The 15,727-nt window shown below is 48.0% G+C and overlaps 1 protein-coding gene across 5 annotated transcripts in view; it reads right to left on the bottom strand.

Moving 5' to 3' along the window:
• Window positions 1-5,176: 5,176 nt before the first annotated feature.
• cacna1db (calcium channel, voltage-dependent, L type, alpha 1D subunit, b) overlaps window positions 5,177-15,727 on the bottom strand; it is a 145,712-nt gene continuing 135,161 nt past the window's right edge. For all 5 annotated transcript variants that reach the window (XM_056246929.1, XM_056246930.1, XM_056246931.1 and 2 more), the window contains 4 exons: window positions 9,163-9,260; window positions 7,952-8,239; window positions 5,380-5,969; window positions 5,177-5,344 (listed from right to left, as the gene is read on the bottom strand). In XM_056246929.1, the coding sequence (XP_056102904.1) occupies window positions 5,694-5,969; window positions 7,952-8,239; window positions 9,163-9,260 (662 nt within the window). In that variant the 3' untranslated portion in view covers window positions 5,177-5,344; window positions 5,380-5,693. The remainder of the gene's footprint in view (window positions 5,345-5,379; window positions 5,970-7,951; window positions 8,240-9,162; window positions 9,261-15,727) is intronic.

Genomic DNA, 15,727 nt, shown 5'->3' with positions numbered 1-15,727 from the left:
GAGCCTGCAAATCCCCCATCCGCTTTAGTGAAGATAAAGCTAACAAAAGAGCAACCTTAAGAGTCAGAATCCGCTCAGGGGCTGACTCCAAGGGCTCGAAGGGAGCCTCAGACAAACCCTCCAGGACGACTGACAGGTCCCACGAGGGAACACTAGGGGGGCGAGCCGGTTTTAGGCGCCTAACCCCACGCATGAACGCCGAAACTAACCTCAGTTTCCCCAAGGGAATCTCATCTGATTCTCTATGAGCGGCAATAGCTGCGACATATACTCTGAGAGTGGTAGCGGCCGCTCCGGAAGCAAACTTTTCCTGCAGGAATTCCAGTACTGTGCCTACTGGGCAGCTAACTGGGTTCCTATCATGTGCTAAGCACCATGCCTCGAACACCCTCCACTTGGAGGAATATAGCCTCCTCGTCGAAGGGGCGCTAGCATTCGCAATGGTCTCCTGAACGTCGGTTGGGAGATCAAAGCTTAAAGGTAACAGCCTCTGATAGGCCAAACGTACAGCTTCCAAATGTCGGGGCGAGGATGCCATATCCTGCCCTGAAGCTGGGAAAGCAGGTCCTCCCTGACCGGTATCTCCCAGGGGGAGGATTCCAACAGAGGGATCAGCTCCGAAAACCATGGCTGGGACGGCCAGAATGGGGCTACCAGAAGGAGGCGGACTCCGCTCTCCCTCACTCTGGACAGAACCGCCTGGATCAGCTTGATGGGCGGGAAGGCATAGAGTTTCTGCATCGGCCAAGGGTGGGCGAACGCATCTATCCCCAGCGGAGCTGGAGGGCTCAGAGAGAACCAAAGCGGGCATTGGGACGACTCCTGAGATGCAAAGAGGTCCACTTCCGCTTTCCCGAACACCTCCCAGATCAGGGCCACCGTCTGGCGGTTCAACATCCATTCCCCAGACCTGAGCTTCTGCCTCGACAGAAAATCTGCTGCGAGGTTCAGAATCCCTGGGACATGAACTGCTCTCAGAGAGAGGAACTTGTCCTGGGACCACAGGAGAAGGTGACGCGCATGCCTGTCTAGGGTGCGCGATCGTGAACCCCCCTGTCTGTTTACATGGGACACTACTGCCATATTGTCCGTTCTGACAATGACATGGTGTCCTTCGAGGAAAGGGAGAAAGTGGCAAAGAGCCAGGAAGACAGCCCTCAGCTCCAAGCTGTTTATGTGCCACGAGAGGGTCTCGCCAGTCCAAACCCCACACGCTGGCCTGCCCTCGAAAACCGCTCCCCAGCCGGTCAGAGAGGCATCCGTCGTAACCATCTGGCGACGGAATACCGCACCCATACCGACTCCTTTCTGAAGGAAGAGGGGGTCCCGCCAGATTGACAGGGCGTGAAAGCAACTGCGCGACACCTTTAATAGGCGAAGGGCTGGCCCCGTGGGCCGAGCCCCTGAGAGCTTCATCCACCACAGAAAAGGTCTCATGTGGAGTAGCCCCAGAGGTAGCACAGGGGAGGCCGCGGCCATAAGGCCCAGAAGTCTGCGGCAGGTGCTCACGGAAACATGCTGGCCTAATGCAAAACGGGACAGACATGTCACCAGACTGGAAATCCGTGCAGGAGCCAAACGGGCCTGCATAAGAACGGAGTCCATGCGTACCCCCAAGAAAACCGTGTTCTGAGCTGGAGTAAGAACGCTCTTCTCCGTATTCAACCTCAAACCGAGAGACTGAATATGACGGAGGACAATGTCCCTGTGGTGAGTCACCAACTCTCTGGAGTGGGCTAAAAGGAGCCAATCGTCCAGGTAGTTGAGTGTATGGATGCCCTGGAGCCGCAGCGGGGCCAGAGCAGCATCCATACACTTTGTGAACGTCCTTGGCGCTAGAGCGAGGCCAAAGGGGAGGACCCTGTACTGGTACGCTTTTTCTCCAAAGGCGAACCTGAGGAACTTCCTGTGTCGCCGTACGACCTGGATGTGGAAATAAGCATCCTTGAGGTCTACCGTCACGAACCAGTCCCCCAGCCGGATATGAGAAATGATGGCCTTCAGCGTCAACATTTTGAATTTTCCCTTGTAAAGAGAGAAATTCAACCGGCGAAGATCTAGTATCGGCCTTAGGCCGCCCCCCTTCTTCGGGACCAGGAAGTAACGGCTGTAGAAGCCCTGTTCGACTTCCCCCGAAGGAATCTCTTCTATCGCCCCCTTCAGCAGAAGGGATGAAATCTCCTGCTGTAGTACAGAAGCCTGAGCGGCGCTGTCGACTACAGTAGGAAAGACCCCGTTGAAGCAGGGGGGGTTGCGACAAAACTGAAGCGTGTAGCCGAGCCGAACTGTGCGAAGGATCCAAGGCGATACCCCTGGTAAACGCTCCCATTCTTGAACGAAATGTGATAGAGGGAGAGGAGTGTTGCAGTGCAAGGGACATACCTGAGGTATGGTGTCGCGCTGGTTCCCATGGGGAGGCGCGGATGACCGTGGAGGAGAGCGCTTGGCGTCCTGACACGTACTGGGGGGTACCACCACCTGGATAGAAGTAACTGGGTCCGCCTGCTCCAGAGGAAAACGAACTGTGCCTCCGAGGAAGCGATTTACGGGTGTAACGTGCACCGGGAGCGAGGGGAGAAAGCAAGACGCGTCTCCTTCCTCCTGCGCCGGACTGGGTGAAGAGAGTGAAACAGGACCTGCACTTCGAACACGCTGGGTGGCGAAGGTGACAGGGTTGGATGAGGAGAGCCGGGTGGAGGAGGGCAGAAACGCTTGCGCGGTCTGTCCCAACCTCGTAGATCTGGTGAGGCTCTCCTCCTTCTGACCTGCGGGTCAGGAACGGCTCGAGGAGGCTGGAGCGGCCGATTTGTTGGACCGCTTCAGCTGAAGGCGCTTGTGAGGGCGCTGGCGGGGAAATGGACGACCTCGGGCTCCCCAGACCGTAGTTGGAGGGTGGTGAGCCGGGTCACTCCTGCTAGTAGGGAATTCAGCCCTATGAGCAGAGCGTTCTCGGGTTTGAGAAGGGGAAGGGTTGGAGTCTCTTGGCCCTCTGACCCTCCTGGGCATAAACTGCCTGAACGCGGCCGACTGAGACTTAGCGAGACTGGCGTGGAACTTCTGCTCATACTCAATATCCTCGAGCTCAACATCCGAGCCCCAGGCCGCGGATCCACGAGAGGCCTCAGCAGTCTCGGGAGCGCGACGGGGGGGAACGAATGACTCCTTCTCAAAAACCGCGAGTCTAGAGCGGAGGGTTTTGAGAAGGAGATTGTCACAAAATTTACATTTTGACAATCCTAATACAGCCTCACGCGCATGCGAAAAACCCATACATTTAACACACTTACTGTGAGGGTCGTCGTTCGAGATAAAACGAACGCATGGCGGAGAGCAGCGTCGATAATCCATGACACTTCACTGTAAGGAGAACAGAGTTCCACTTATACCAGTCGCTGAAGTGTCGAGACGAAAGCTGAAGTTGAATTTGAAGAATTCGGGCTCAGAAAAACCAAACGAAGGGCGAGATGTGACCGAGAAATCTGAGGAGAAGATGGCGCGCGCGCGTTCATCATGCTACGACGTAAGAGCGTCGGGGCGGAGCCAGCTTTGCGCGAGCGCCATCAGCCAATGAATTGGCGTGATTCTATAGGGCTTCAGGCAATCGGCACATCCAGAGATAACGAATTGACTCGGAAAAAGATTTGTTCATTTTGATGAACGAGTTCGAACAGGAGAGTTACACAGAACAGAGAAAGGCGAGCATGTGAGCTTATAAAACTTAAACGATGTTATTTTTTTTTTTAAATGAGCGATCGTTTCGCTTGATAAGACCCTTATTCATCGTCTGGTGTCATTTAAAACCATTTGAACAGTTTGCAGTTTGCACTGAAACTGTCTTTTGGACCTTGAACCGTTTGGCTACCATTGATGTCCATTATATGGAGAAAAATCCTGGAATGTTTTTATCAAAAACCTTAATTTCTTTTCGACTGAAGAAAGAAAGACATGGACATCTTGGATGACATGGGGGTGAGTAAATTATCAGCAAAAGTTTTTTTAAAAGTGAACTAATCCTTTAAGTGACGTTCTCTTAACTCCAAGTCCTCCAGAGTCGCGGGCAAAGCCGATTGGAAAGACCGCTGTTCGCCAGCAGCATCTTCTTTGTTTTCAAGCAGAGGGAAATCACCTATGGAAATCACGCTGAACCGTCATAACTCTGCCGTCATATATTAAGCCCGCCCACCAACTCTACACGATCTGATTGGCCGGACCAGTTTTTGGTTTTTCCAGCTCAAAAGTCTATGGAGAGTTGCTAGACCACACTTTGCTGCAAAATAATTTTTGCTGCCGCTAGGGTGCGTCTAGATTTCTAGGCTAGGTTTCTGTAGCACTTTGAGTTAATTTTATGAAAAGTGCTTTACAAATAAAATATATTATTATTATTATCATCACACTCTCATTTGGTGCAAATACTAGAAGGTCGTCTAGATAACAGAGTATGGTAAGAAAGTTCTGGTCGCCGAATATGCCCATCATGAGACGCATAAAACTTGCAGGACTTTTGCACAAACCTTGAGGGAACCGGTTGAACTCATAGAGTCCCATTGGTGTTGTAAACGCAGTGAACGTTTTATCTTCCTCCGCCATCTCTATATTGTAGAATCCTGAGGTAAAATCCATAGCACTGAATATGGCATTACCGCCAAGCGCAGCAAGACAATCTGCCTGGTGTGGCAAAGGATGGGCATCTTTAGTCGTACGGGCATTCAGCCATCGATAGTCGACACAAATCCGTAGATCTCTGCTTTTCTTCCAGACGAGCACCAGCGGCGAGGCCCACTCATGCTTTCTCAGGGATGGGGCGCCACATTGCACCCGCATCCAGACCTTGTGTGAAAGACACTATCATTCTGATGTTTGTTTTTTTAATAACTTTAATAACTGAACACTGAAGATTTAGTGAAAAGAACATACAGTATTTCAAAACCTAAATATCACTTTATGTTCACCCAAACAATATTTTCCCACCTTGTTTCAAACCTGTTATTTATTTCCATTATACACAAATGAGAAGTTAATACAATTTGTGCGTTATATTCCAAGTAAAACGATATCTTTGTGAGAGGATCAAACTTAAAACGTGTGTTCCTTATAAAGATGCATTGCAGAAGATTTGACGTCAATGGCGCCAAACAAACGTGACTGACCTTGACGCACCACATTTGAATAAGTAGGAAAAAGGAGACATTCAGTCAATAATGACTTGCATTTTTGTGAAATTTAATTTGAAAGACTTGGAATATAGTTCAGTTATCCAACCAGGAGGTATTGCTGTGAAGCTTTTACCATTGAAATTGCTTCATATACAGTGAGTACAATTCTTGACTCAAATGGTGACCGTGTCCTGAATGGGTCTGTTCAGTGTCTCAGTGTCTCCACATGTTCTGTGGCTTTGACCAGGTGGACTTTGGCTGGTTAGTTGCTTAGGGATCTTCAACGGTTGAAGAGCCACTGTCCAGTCCATGCATAGATTCAGAGGAAAACACTTGGGCCGGTAACGTCATCACATTTGGATCTTGCCGGAAATTTTCCAAGACAAGGTTTGCTAACTAAATGAAAAGATCCAAATGCATCAGCGTGAAGCAATCGGTCCACATAAGCCAACAGATACTCCAGTTTAAAGGCACAATTACCTCATTGATTCATTTTTTTCTACATGATTTAGCTTTGTTGGGCTCATTTTGAGTTCTTTACTATAATACTGAGACGTAGAACATTTCGTCGGTGAGGTCCTCCTCACGTTTGCTGCTCGTGTCCGTCTCCTCATCGCTGTAGTCACGAACATTGCTCTGACACAAGCCCATCTCTTCTGCCTCCGGCCCGTGGCCTAGCGTGACGCTCAGTAAGTTGCTAGCAGCACTTTCCATCTCATCAATTGTCATTTCACAAGCATCGGCAATCTCGTGTTTTGTCACCGTCACAAACTTAGGATCCTTCGCATATTTGCCCAATCCCCCAGATATCATCACCTACAACAAAAGGGTATCATGTCAGCGCGTCAAGTTATGAGATGAGTAAGTCACTTATCACTACATACAAAGCCCAAGATCTACACAGGATCATGAAATGAAAAATAAGAAAAACTAATCACAATCAGCAAAACAAGCAACAGACAAAATAATACCTATAAATGGATATTAAGTCCATAAAGTCCTTCCATTTAAAATTCAACAATGGAGGCAAGTTTTACTTGCAGTCCAGTCTAGAGCTGTATGATATAGTGTAAAAGATATACAGTATGTCAATGTTTTACAGACTCATATATATGATGTATAGCCCAATATTAATGTATTTGCTCCTATATGTCCTAAAAGGGTGATTTCTAACATAAGAGGCATAATTTCAACCTTCGTTTTCTGTCAGTGTAGTTATATTCAGAATGTCTATAAGACATTATAACTAGTTTCCGGCCAAACGAACATACGGGACTTGACAAAAGTCTAAGCGCAACTTCTGCGAGTAATGCGACGCACTGCTGATATTTACGCCATGACGCACTACGCTACTTCTGACGGCATGAGTTGCGTAAGTTGTGCTTTGCGTATGTTCGTTTGGCCGGAAGCTAGAATTATACTATGTAACATGTTAAATATGAATATTTTTCTTACACAAACGCATTGCTTCGCTTCAGAAGGCCTTTATTAAGGTGTGTGGAGCACTTTCATCATGGATAGATGCACTTTTATGATGGACAGATGCACTTTTATGATGGATAGATGCACTTTTATGATGATAGATGCACTTTTATGATGATAGATGCACTTTTATCATGGATAGATGCACTTTTATGATGGACAGATGCACTTTTATGATGGATAGATGCACTTTTATGATGATAGATGCACTTTTATCATGGATAGATGCACTTTTTTGATGGATAGATGCACTTTTATGATGGATAGATGCACTTTTATGATGATAGATGCACTTTTATCATGGATAGATGCACTTTTTTGATGGATAGATGCACTTTTTTGATGGATAGGTGCACTTTTATGATGGATAGATGCACTTTTATGATGGACAGATGCACTTTTATGATGATAGATGCACTTTTATGATGGATAGATGCACTTTTATCATGGATAGATGCACTTTTTTGATGGATAGGTGCACTTTTATGATGGACAGATGCACTTTTATGATGATAGATGCATTTTTATGATGGATAAATGCACTTTTATCATGATAGATGCACTTTAATGATGATAGATGCACTTTTATCATGTATAGATGCACTTTTATGATGATAGATGCACTTTTATGATGGATAGATGCACTTTTATGATGATAGATGCATTTTTATGATGGATAAAAAGTGCACTTTAAATGCACTTTTATCATGGATAGATGCACTTTTATGATGGATAGATGCACTTTTATGATGATAGATGCACTTTTATGATGATAGATGCACTTTAATGATGATAGATGCACTTTTATGATGGATAGATGCACTTTTATGATGATAGATGCACTTTTATGATGGATAAATGCACTTTTATCATGATAGATGCACTTTTATCATGATAGATGCACTTTTATCATGATAGATGCACTTTTATCATGGATAGATGCACTTTTATGATGGAGAGATGCAGTTTTATCATGGATAGATGCACTTTTATGATGGAGAGATGCACTTTTATGATGGAGAGATGCACTTTTATCATGGATAGATGCACTTTTATGATGGAGAGATGCACTTCTATGATGGAGAGATGCACTGTTTTGAGCTTCAAACTGTTGGTCGTAATTCACTGCCATTATAAAGTTTGGAAGAGCCAGAATATTTTTGAATATAACTCCGATTGTATTCGTCTGAAAGAAGAAAGTCATATACACCTATGATGACTTGAGGGTGAGTAAATCATGGGCTAATTTTCATTTTAAAGTGAACTACTCCTTTAAGACAAACAGGACCAAACCCCCGTGTAATGTGGTCTCTCACCGCTTCCACCAGGCTGTGAGCGCTGCTGCGCTGCTGCAGGTGATGGCCACTCAACCGGGGGGGAACCTTCAAGAGGGAGGGGGTGGGGGGACGCGTGGACCAATCAGAGCCGTGCTGGGAATTCCAGAAGCCCCTGTGAACCAATCCGGGAGTGCTGCTGGCGCTGGGCGTGGCCTGAGCCAGGGGTGTGTAGGGAGGGGGCGTGGCCGGGGGCGTGACCCACGAGCGGATGGAGCGGGTCGGAGAGAGTCGCGCTCGACTCGATTCTTGTCCGGTCGCCGTCTTCACCTGTGGAACCACGAGGATAAAGATTAAATAAATAAATAATAAATAAATAATTAATTAAGCTGCTGTGAGATGTTGGGTGACCGACACTTGAGAGCAACCTTACAATATCAACACTTTACACACATCTGTTTTGAAAAAAAGTATGGGTAACACTTTACAATAAGGTTCATTAGTTAATGTATTAATTAACATAAACTTACCATGAGCAATACATTTGGTACTGTATTTGTTAATGTTAGTTAATACAATTACAGCTGTTCATTGTTTGTTAATGTTAGTTCACAGTGCATTAACTAATGTTAACAAATACAACCTTTGATTTTAATAATGTATTAGTAAATGTTAAAATTAGCATTAATCAAAGATTTATAAATGCTGTAGAAGTGCAGTTAATTATTAGTTCATGTTAACTAATGAACCTTATTGTTAAGTGTTACCAAAGTATGTAAATGTGTAAATTCGTAGATGTGAGTTTTGTTTGTGTTTGAGTGAGAAAACCATATAATTTGAACAATATCACTGAATACATTTTGTGCCAAAGCAGTGATAAATGATCCTCACACAGACGGCTGTTGTGTTCACTGTGTGAAAAGATTTAAAAAAGTGACCAAAGTATTGAGAAATGAGTCTCAGCGAATGTAAAAACTGTAATGTCACCTGTCATCCTTCAGACACATTGTTCTTAATCTATTATATTGGTGATAGTGGGGCGGTGCAACTGATGCTTGAGACGGTCCGTATGTGATATGATATGATATATATATTATGCTATGCTATGCCATACTATGATATGATATGCTATATGCTATGATATGCTATGCTATGCTATGATATATGATATGATATGATATGATATGCTATGCTATGGTATATGATATGATATTGGACAGCAGTAATGTCATGTCTGGTTATGCGATGATCACCTGATGCTGTGGCGGTAGACCTGTGGGATGCAGGGGAATCTCATCTTGACTGTTCTGTTTGCGCAGACACTCAAAATTGAAAGCGGTCTTGTGAGAGGCTGTATGAAAGAATGCACATCAATATATGCGTATTTATTAAAATGAATGAATGAATATTCAATAAAATAAGAAAGATTGCAGCTGTTGCGAGAAGTCTTTGCCCTGAAGTCTAAACCTGAACATTGTTCAAAACTTTCCTATTGTATGTATACAGTTTCATCTTAACACGAGTATAAGGCCACACTGAGTATTCTTGCATACTTGTGGTTTCAGTTGATCCTACATTTTAGTAAAATTTTTATTTTAATACAAAAGTTATTGGTGAATCATGATTTGTTCATGAAAACATTTTTGTACGCATGCTTCTTAAATTAGACCCATTGTGACAGTATTTTTTAAAGGGAATTTCTGGCAATCACAGTTGGCAATTTTTACTGTAAATTTAATGTATTTTTTTTGTGTACATAAAGTAGCTTCAAAAACAAAATGTGGGTTTTTAAAAAAGGGACCAATTTGTGAAATTATGTCACTGCATCACAATGAAAAACAATCAACATTTGTTTCTTATAATTATCAATTTCTCCTTTAATTGTGTTCTTAAGGTGCTGCTCGCATGCTCAATGAAATTAAAGGGGCTATATGTAGTTTTCAGCGGCCTCTAGCGGTGATGTTTCAGATTGCAACCAATATGTTTACAAGCGAGTGCTTCAACTTTTTTTTTTTTTTTATCATTATGTGGAGTTTGTGTTGGAGTCTGTGTTGTGCTGGGAGCAGGGCGTTTCTTAGTGTTAACAGACTCCATGTCATAAGTTGCAGTGTCAGTAGACGAGGCAAGAGGCTCGGGAGCCGAATGCAGGTCTCAGTCACGGCACTGGATTTCACGGTAAATCCGACCCGGAGCCTCACATAGAAATAGCAGGAATACTTGATTTCAGAGGTAATAGCAAAACCCGCCAAGTGGATCATTTTAATGTGAGCAATAAAAAAAAGGATTCATTTTAGTAGAAAAACGTCTCGGGTTACGTATGTAACCCTTGTTCCCTGAGAAAGGGAACGAGACACTGCGTCGGTGACGACACTAGGGGAACGCCCTTCAGCGTAGCGCGTCTGAATTTATGAATGAAACCGAATCCAATCCTATTGGCGTTGCGTGATGACGTAGCGAGTGACGGCATACACGGATGTGTACAAAGGCACACCGGCACAAGCAAGGTAAGCTCTTTGCTATGAAGCAAGTGCTCCAAGCAGGGTGAGGTGTGGCGAACCGACGCAGTGTCTCGTTCCCTTTCTCAGGGAACAAGGGTTACATACGTAACCCGAGACGTTCCCTTTCGAGGGAACTCGAACTGCGTCGGTGACGACACTAGGGGAACGAGATACCCACTATACCACAACGAACCCTGCTCATCCTAGTGTGAACTGACTTCAGGCACAACTTAGGACGAAAGCACTCGTGCACCGGGTGTAGAGGGAAGGTCCAGACTGTAAAACCTCATGAATGTGTGCGGAGTGGCCCAGCCAGCCGCCTCACATATGTCATGTATGGAAACCCCTGAAAGAAGGGCTCTAGAGGACGCCATGCCTCTGGTGGAGTGAGCCCTCACGGCCATAGGTGAAGGCAAATTGCGCACCTGATAGGCCAGGGAAATAGTCTGAACGATCCAGTTGCTGATGGTCTGCTTAGAGGCGGGAAGCCCCTTCTTGGGAGACCCAAAACACACCAGCAACTGGTCCGACTTCCGCCATGAGGAGGACTTCTGGATGTAATACTGAAGTGCTCTGACAGGGCAGAGTAGATGAAGTCTCTCCTCATCCGCCGTCACATGAGGCGGAGGATGAAATGCCTGCAGAACCAAAGGCCGTGCCACATTAGATGGCACCTTGGGCAAATAGCCAGGCCTGGGGTGAAGGATGGCCTTAATGTTGCCGGGAGCAAACTCCAAGCACTCATTGGAAATAGAGAGCGCCTGGAGATCTCCTACCCTCCTCAGAGAAGTAATAGCCAACAAAAAGACCACCTTGAAGGTCAGGTTCTTGGCCTCAGCCGACTCCAATGGTTCGAAGGGGGCCTCGGCCAGCCCTTCGAGCACCACTGCCAGGTCCCAAGAGGGAACCCTGGTGCGAGTCGCAGGTCTCATCCTCCAGGTTCCACGGAGGAAGCGTACGACCAGGTGATGCCTCCCCAGAGGACCATCACCCAGAGGAGCGTGGAAAGCCGCAACGGCAGCCACATAAACCTTGAGTGTGGACGGGGTAAGCCCGGCAGAAAAGCGGTCTTGGAGAAACTCCAGTACTGAAGCCACTGGGCAGTTAACTGGGTCCAAATCACGCTCTCTGCACCAAATGGAAAAAACATTCCACTTAAGGCCGTATAATTTCCTCGTGGAGGGAGCTCTGGAAGTTAGTATAGTCTCAACTACTTCTGCTGACAGGCCGGCTTCTAGGTACTGTGCCCCCTCAGGGGCCAGACCCACAGTTTCCACAGCTCGGGCCGAGGGTGGAGAACTGAGCCCCCCGCCTGAGACAACAGGTCCCTCCTCAGAGGGATCTGCCATGGCGGGCCTGCCAGAAGCAAGATGATGTCCGAGAACCATACTCGGGCCGGCCAAAACGGGGCTACTAATAGTAGGCTGACTCCGTCCTGACGGACCCTCTCCAGAACTGCTGGGAGCAGAGCGATTGGGGGAAAGGCGTACAGACGCAGCCTCGGCCACGTCTGCACAATGGCATCCAACCCCAGCGGGGCTGGATGTGTGAGGGAGAACCACAGTGGACAGTGTGTCGTCTCTCGAGACGCAAATAGGTCCACTTCCACTGGGCCAAACCTCTCGCATATTAACTCCACCACCTCGGGGTGGAGTCTCCATTCCCCGGGCCTCAGCCCCTGCCTCGACAGCATGTCTGCTCCCTGATTCTGGTCCCCCGGGACATACATCGCCCTGAGAGACAACAGTCTCCGCTGGGACCACAGGAGGATCTGATGCGCCAGTCTGCACAGAGGGCGCGACCTCAGACCCCCCTGATGATTCAAGTAAGATACCACCGACATGTTGTCGGATCTTACCAGGACATGGCGACCATGGAGGTCTGGCAGAAAGCTCCTCAGAGCCCGGAACACCGCCAACATTTCTAGGCAATTTATGTGCCAAGAGGAATGTTGGTCCTGCCAAAGACCTCTCGTAAAACGGCCGTCCATGACCGCGCCCCAGCCAGTGAGGGAGGCGTCTGTCGAAATAGATATCCGGTGACACGACGCTCCCAGCCTGGGACCCTGGGACAAGAACCAAGGCTTCTTCCAAATTGATAGGGAACGAAGGCATCTGCGCGAAACCCTTATCAAGCGGAACGGACTTCCCCTCGGGGAAAACCCCTTGGCTCTTAACCACCACTGTAGAGCTCTCATGTGTAGCAGGCCAGAAGGTATGACGCTGGACGCCGCTGCCATGAGACCCAACACTCTCTGAAAGTGTTTGACAGTGATGGCTTGGCCTAGCTTTATCCTGGACACTGAAGTCAGGACGGACTCGATCCGAGCAGGAGACAGTCGTGCCCGCATCGTGACTGAGTCCCACACCACTCCCAGGAACAGGGTTCTCTGGGCTGGTGCCAACACACTTTTCTTTGTGTTGAGTCTCAGCCCCAGGCTTTGGATGTGGGCGAGGACGACATCTCGATGCCGAATCGCCAGCTCTCGCGACTGCGCCAGTATCAGCCAGTCGTCGATGTAATTGAGCACCCTGATGCCCTCGAGCCTCAGGGGTGCTAGAGCTGCATCCATACACTTGGTAAAAGTGCGAGGGGAGAGTGCCAGGCCAAATGGAAGAACCCGATATTGGTAAGCTTTGCCCCCGAAAGCAAACCTCAGGAACTTCCTGTGAGATGGAAGAATGGAGATGTGAAAATAAGCGTCTTTTAGATCTATCGTGACAAACCAATCCTCGGATTGGATTTGACTCACGATGATGGGAATGGTAAGCATCTTGAACCTGAATCTCCTCAGAGACCGGTTCAAGTGCCTTAGATCTAAAATTGGACGCAACCCTCCATCCTTCTTGGGAACTATGAAGTACCGGCTGTAGAACCCGGACTCCCTGACTGGTGGGGGAACATGCTCTATGGCCCCTTTTTCCAGCAGTGAGTGAACTTCCTGTTCCAACACTAGACCCTGCTCTGGGTGCACTGAAGTCCAGACCACCCCGTTGAATTTTGGTGGGCGGACCTGGAACTGCAGTCTGTACCCAGTTCTTACAGTGCGCAGGACCCATGGAGAAATGTTCGCGAGGTTTTGCCATGCCTCTGCGAAATTCACCAAAGGAACCAGCCCCTCGGGGCTGGTGTCCAGTGTTTTGTGCAGGATGTTGACGGTGCCCTGAAGCGGAGGACCGGCAGGGAAAAACCGACAACGCCCTACATTGTGCGAACCCGAACACTGACCGCCTGCAAGCCTTTGGGGCAGGCCAACCAGTGTGAGCTCGCTGGGAGCTAGCGTGTCCCGAAGCGTCAGAGACGGCGGGATACTGACGCCAACTCCCTGAGGGCCCAACGAGAGAGGGGACCTCGGTCGCTCTCTCTCGGGGGGGGGCGGCCCTCTGAGGCCTCAAAGGAGTTAGGACCTCTTCCCCTTAGCCTTCCTATACTGGATGACGGTCCTCAGATCCGTCTTATCAGGAGGCTGAGGGTGTGAGCGTCGACCAGAGTCCCAAGCTCTACGAGGGGGAGCTCTGGAAGCGACACTCGCCTTCTGTGCCTGGCGGTAAGAGGAAGAGGAGGATTGCTGTGGCTGTTCTCTCACAGCAGCCCTCCTAGACCTAGAACGGCGAGGGAGATATCGCTTGAAGGCTTCGCCCTGCTTCTTAGCATCCTCAAACCTGTCCACCACCGTGCTAACAGCCTCACCAAATAGACCTGAGGCTGAAACGGGTGCATCAAGAAGGAAGGTCCTATCCTTCTCCTTCATGCCCGACAGGTTGAGCCACAGATGTCTCTCCGTGGTCACCAGGGCCGACATGGAGCGACCGATGGCACGGGCCGTCTCCTTGGTAACCCGGAGAGACAAGTCCGTGGCTCTGCGAAGTTCAACGATATCATCCGGGGATGGACCCTCGCCCTGGTCGATATCCTTCAAAAGGTCGGCTTGGTACGCCTGTAATATGGCCATTGTGTGCAGGCTCGCACCAGCTCGACCCGCCGCCATATACGCCCTGCCCACCAAATCAGATGTGGTGCGGCAAGGTTTAGAAGGCAACGCCGGCGACTTCAGGGATGACGCAAGGTCGGGTGAAAGGTAGCTGGCTAAAGCTTCCTCAACCCGAGGCATCATCCCGTATCCCTTATCTCTAACCCCCACAACATTACTATAATTCAACATTGGAGGATTAGACAGGCGTGATGAAAATGGCCTGTTCCAGGATTTACACAACTCATTGTGTAAATCCGGGAAGAAAGGGAGAGACCGGCGTGAAGGTTGCGTGCGGTGCTGCAGGAAGCATTCGTCAAGCTTGCTTTTCGGACGCGCTTCCTGCCGCTCTTGTGGCCAAGAAATATCCAGCTTGGCCACAGCCCGCGTCAAAACCTCCACCAACTCACTGTAATTAGGTGCCGGCTGAACAGACTGATGCGTGTCAACATGATCCTCATCCCCAACGCTCAGTATGTCTAAATCCTCGGAATTAGACAGCTGTAAAGCAGGAACATCCTCCCGATCGGGAGAAGCCGCGGAGCGGGCTCCCGAACGGGGAATGGGGGAATCAGACTCACCAGAAGAGGAACGAGAATATGCCTCGGCAGTCTCACCCTCGACCAGATCTCTCTGCGATCCCCACGATGAAAGCCGCCGCATTGCCTCGGCAGATGCGGGACCCGAACCGCGGGGAGAACGCATTTGGCCATCTTCCGAAAATAAAGCCAGTCGAGATCGCAGCACTCTCACAGAAAGAGACTCGCAATGAGCACAAGCAGCTTCCTCGAAAGCTGCTTGAGCGTGCTGTCTTCCCAAACATGACACACACATCTCATGTGGATCCCCAGCCGAGAGAAAACAAGGGCACGGGAACACACATTTCCTGAACTGATCAGCCATACTGAAGTTTTTCTCAAAGCAGACAAACGACACCAAATAAGACTCACAAAACACAGAGCGCTTGCTGAATAGCAAAAAGCTTACCTTGCTTGTGCCGGTGTGCCTTTGTACACATCCGTGTATGCCGTCACTCGCTACGTCATCACGCAACGCCAATAGGATTGGATTCGGTTTCATTCATAAATTCAGACGCGCTACGCTGAAGGGCGTTCCCCTAGTGTCGTCACCGACGCAGTTCGAGTTCCCTCGAAAGGGAACTACATTATAGTCCCTTTAATGTACTATATTTTAGTTAAATAATGTTTTTATTTCATATTTTTAGAAGATTGTATGGAACTTAATTATATTTTTGAAATAGTTATCCATTTATTACCTGTTAACCACTTTTTGAGCATAGACATGAAAATGAAATTTACCATTGAAACTGTCGTAAATCTTGAATACTTT

This window comes from Rhinichthys klamathensis, unplaced genomic scaffold, assembly GCF_029890125.1.
Source record: "Rhinichthys klamathensis goyatoka isolate OS25496 unplaced genomic scaffold, OSU_Roscu_1.1 h1tg000040l_1, whole genome shotgun sequence".
Lineage (NCBI taxonomy): Eukaryota > Metazoa > Chordata > Actinopteri > Cypriniformes > Leuciscidae > Rhinichthys > Rhinichthys klamathensis.
This window is presented reverse-complemented; position numbering and strand designations above follow the sequence as displayed.